The sequence below is a fragment of the Propithecus coquereli genome, unplaced genomic scaffold, assembly GCF_000956105.1.
Source record: "Propithecus coquereli isolate 6110/MARCELLA unplaced genomic scaffold, Pcoq_1.0 Scaffold117, whole genome shotgun sequence".
Taxonomy (NCBI): Eukaryota; Metazoa; Chordata; class Mammalia; order Primates; family Indriidae; genus Propithecus; species Propithecus coquereli.
The window spans coordinates 2,064,216-2,067,462 of NW_012135747.1; the positions used below are offsets into that span (position 1 = coordinate 2,064,216).

The 3,247-nt window shown below is 33.4% G+C and overlaps 1 protein-coding gene across 1 annotated transcript in view; it reads left to right on the top strand.

Annotated features, from left to right (window-relative positions):
• Positions 1-883, top strand: part of SLC25A16 (solute carrier family 25 (mitochondrial carrier), member 16) — a 49,217-nt gene extending 48,334 nt beyond the window's left edge. The window contains exon 7 of the mRNA XM_012658520.1: positions 717-883. Within this exon, the coding sequence (XP_012513974.1) occupies positions 717-883 (167 nt within the window). The remainder of the gene's footprint in view (positions 1-716) is intronic.
• The last annotated feature ends 2,364 nt before the right edge of the window (positions 884-3,247 follow it).

Consider the following 3,247-nt stretch of genomic DNA (forward strand, 5'->3'; position numbering starts at 1 on the left):
TATATATTGAGGTATTATCCTGGAATGGATATTTGTTAGTACTTATTTGTTCTTAAGCATCAGGTATCTTTTAAAACATGTTCTTTCAATTTAGTAGATATCAAGATATCTTGAGTAATGCTTAGTTGATAGGAATGCTTGAATTCTTTTTCTAATTTATTAATATACAACCTTAATAGTTCTATTAAAATCATGTAATGTTTAGCAAGCTCTAACTGCATACTATATTAGATTCCACGTGTCTAATATGAACATTTCTCTTATTGTCATAATTGTTCCTTGAAGACAAAATTAGACACTGAGTTAAAATAACAATGCTTTGTTACTTCTGAATTTTTTTGCCTCTATCTTACATTATCACCATCATTGTCATTTTAAATGTAATTGCCATATTTACGTATAATTATTAATCATGAATTTAATTTTTACTCATGTGAAACCTTGGAAAACTATTTAATTCTGTTCATATATAAGGTGGCATTATATTCACTACTGCCTCCTTCAGTGCACTGATCTATAATAGTGTGTGAAACCAATGCTACAATTTTTTATAGGTGGTTGTTTTGTCATCTTTTACAAACATTAACTAACTCTTTTTGTCTTAGATTAAGCCAAACATTAGAAATTAGGAAATGCGTTTATGGTGTAAGAATGGTGTCTTTTTCACAGCTCATGCTCTGTTAAGCATCATGGTGAATTTATATTTTGTTTTTCAGGTGTTTCATTTTTTACTTTTGGTACCTTAAAGAGTGTTGGGCTTTCCCATGCTCCTACCCTTCTTGGCAGACCTTCATCAGACAATCCTAATGTCTTAGTTTTGAAAACTCACATAAACTTACTTTGTGGTGGTGTTGCTGGAGCAATAGCACAGACAATATCGTAAGTTTCTTCATCAATTTAATTCAATCAAAGTACAGTTGCCCAGTCCTGATTTTTCAGCATTGGTTAATCATTTTATTTTTTCTAATAGATTATTCAAAAATAAGATCCCTTACAAAATATAAGTATTAATTTAATACAGTTTTTCAGATGTGCCTGCACCATAAGCATATTATAAATAATTACAGGTGCAGTGGTGTGCACCTGTAGTCCTACCAACATGAGAGGATAACCTGTGCCTAGTTCACGGCCAGACTGGGAAACATAGTGAGACTCTCATCCCTTAAGAGAGAAAGAAAGAAAGAAATAATAGTAATTACATGCCAAATTGACCAAATTAAGCTGAATTCACCCAGTTTCCTGTAGATTCATTTAAAAGAAAGAAACACTAAATGTAATCTTTATATTTTCTCATGAATTTGCCTACATGAAGTTTCTGAAGTTCAAACCATTCAGAGTGTGTGTATAAGGAGACACAACTTCTCTTGCATTAAATCTTGAAGGACTACTTTGTGCTAGAAAGTTTACTAGGCTTTGGGAGGGTCACTGAAGGAAAAATAAAGTTGCTGCCTCAACAAGGCTATCTCCTTATTAAGACAGTAGCAGTACAAGGGAATTAAGTGGAAACATAGACAAAGGTATTATTTAACACTATATTGTAATTGGAAAAGTGGCTTCAAAGAATTTCCCTATACCAAGAGAGATGGAGTAGAGTGAGAGAAAAAGAGGCTAGAATACTATGAAAAAGGAACTGTTTAGGAACAGGAAGAAGAAAAGCTTTCTGTGACTGAGAAGTGAGAATCCTGAAAAACAGGAAGACAAGGAAGTAGTTAGTGTCACAAAGACTCAAAAAAGAATATCCAATGGGAAAAGAAAAGTCAAAGTTAGTTAAGTCAGGTTTTCATTAGATTGTACAATTAAGGATTATTTTTGTGAAAGCAGATTAAGTGTATTTGTGGATGAGACAGATTATATTAGATTGAAGGTAAAGAAGAAAAGGAATGTGATTTACTTTTGGAAACTTGGCTGTGAAACCTTGTTCATTTGCGAAGACAGGATCACCTCCAGCTATTGCGATTCTTTTCTTGCTTTTATTGCTTCCCTCTCTTCACTAGTTACTCCCAACCCCTAGATCCTTAAAATCTACCTTCTCTTTCCCACTTCTGTTCTTAAACTGTATTGTAAACCCATTGACCCCTTAATTCAGTGGCTCCCTTCTTAGTTCTTTTATCTTTCCAATTGTTCTAGTTCTTTGGCTCCTGTAACAGTGCCCTCTCTAGGCGATCATCCTTCTGAACCTTCTCTTTTCAAGTATTCCTACCTATCTGTGTGGATTTTTTAAGGCCCAGCCAGACTTTAGTTTTCCTCTGTTCCTATAAATATCTAGAACAGCTCATTTATCTTCATGGTATCAAGGGTCACCACTGTAAAGATAACCAATTTTATTTAAATCTCCTTTACTGCCTCCCCATTACATCTCTAGCAAGCTTTTGGATGTTTCCCTTGGATCTTTTGCCATTAGGTCAAACTTCATAATTCAAATATTACCTTCTTGTCTTCTTCTTTGTGACAATCCTCAGCTCCTAACTTTCCTGTTACTGATAACTACTAATCTACTAGTCCTGATAACTTGAAGTCATTTTTCACATTGTACATATCCAAAGAGTTGCTAAGTCTTATCATTTTTTTTACTTGAGAACATTGCCTAGAATGTAATTTTCTTTCTTTCCCACTATTATTTCTCTAGTTCTAGTCTTTGTCTCCTTGTCTTCTTACATTCTGTCCTTTCTATTAATCAATTCCTTCTACCCACGTATATCTTGTCCTGGTTGGAAACTCAATTCCTCAGGTTGAAGGTACTTGGTCACTTTACCCCTATAACGTTTTTTTTTCTCTCCCATTAAAAAATAATTTGTGGAGATGCTATTGAAGTGCATAGGGAGCTTCAACTATTGGTAATATTATTTCTTAAGTCATTTGGTTAGTGACAGGGTGTTTTTTTATCATAACTATTTCATAGTAAATTTAAATGTGTATAAAAACATTTTTATCAGATATCACTTATATATATATTAGATACTGTGGGGAACTTCAAACAAAAAGTAGAAAGCACTGTGACATTAGAGAATGTCTCTAATACTCCATTTTTTTTATCTTAATGTTGGGATAACAGTAATGCAATTGTGTGAAGATGAAATGAGATAATGTACATTGTTTAGCACAGGACCTAACGAACACAAGTGGTTAATATTAGCAAAATAAAAATAATTCTAAAAAATCACCTGTATCCCCCTCCTAAAAGAGATTACTTTTCCATATTTCGTTTCAGGCAATCCTGTGATATGATTTTCTCTGTCCTCAGAATGCA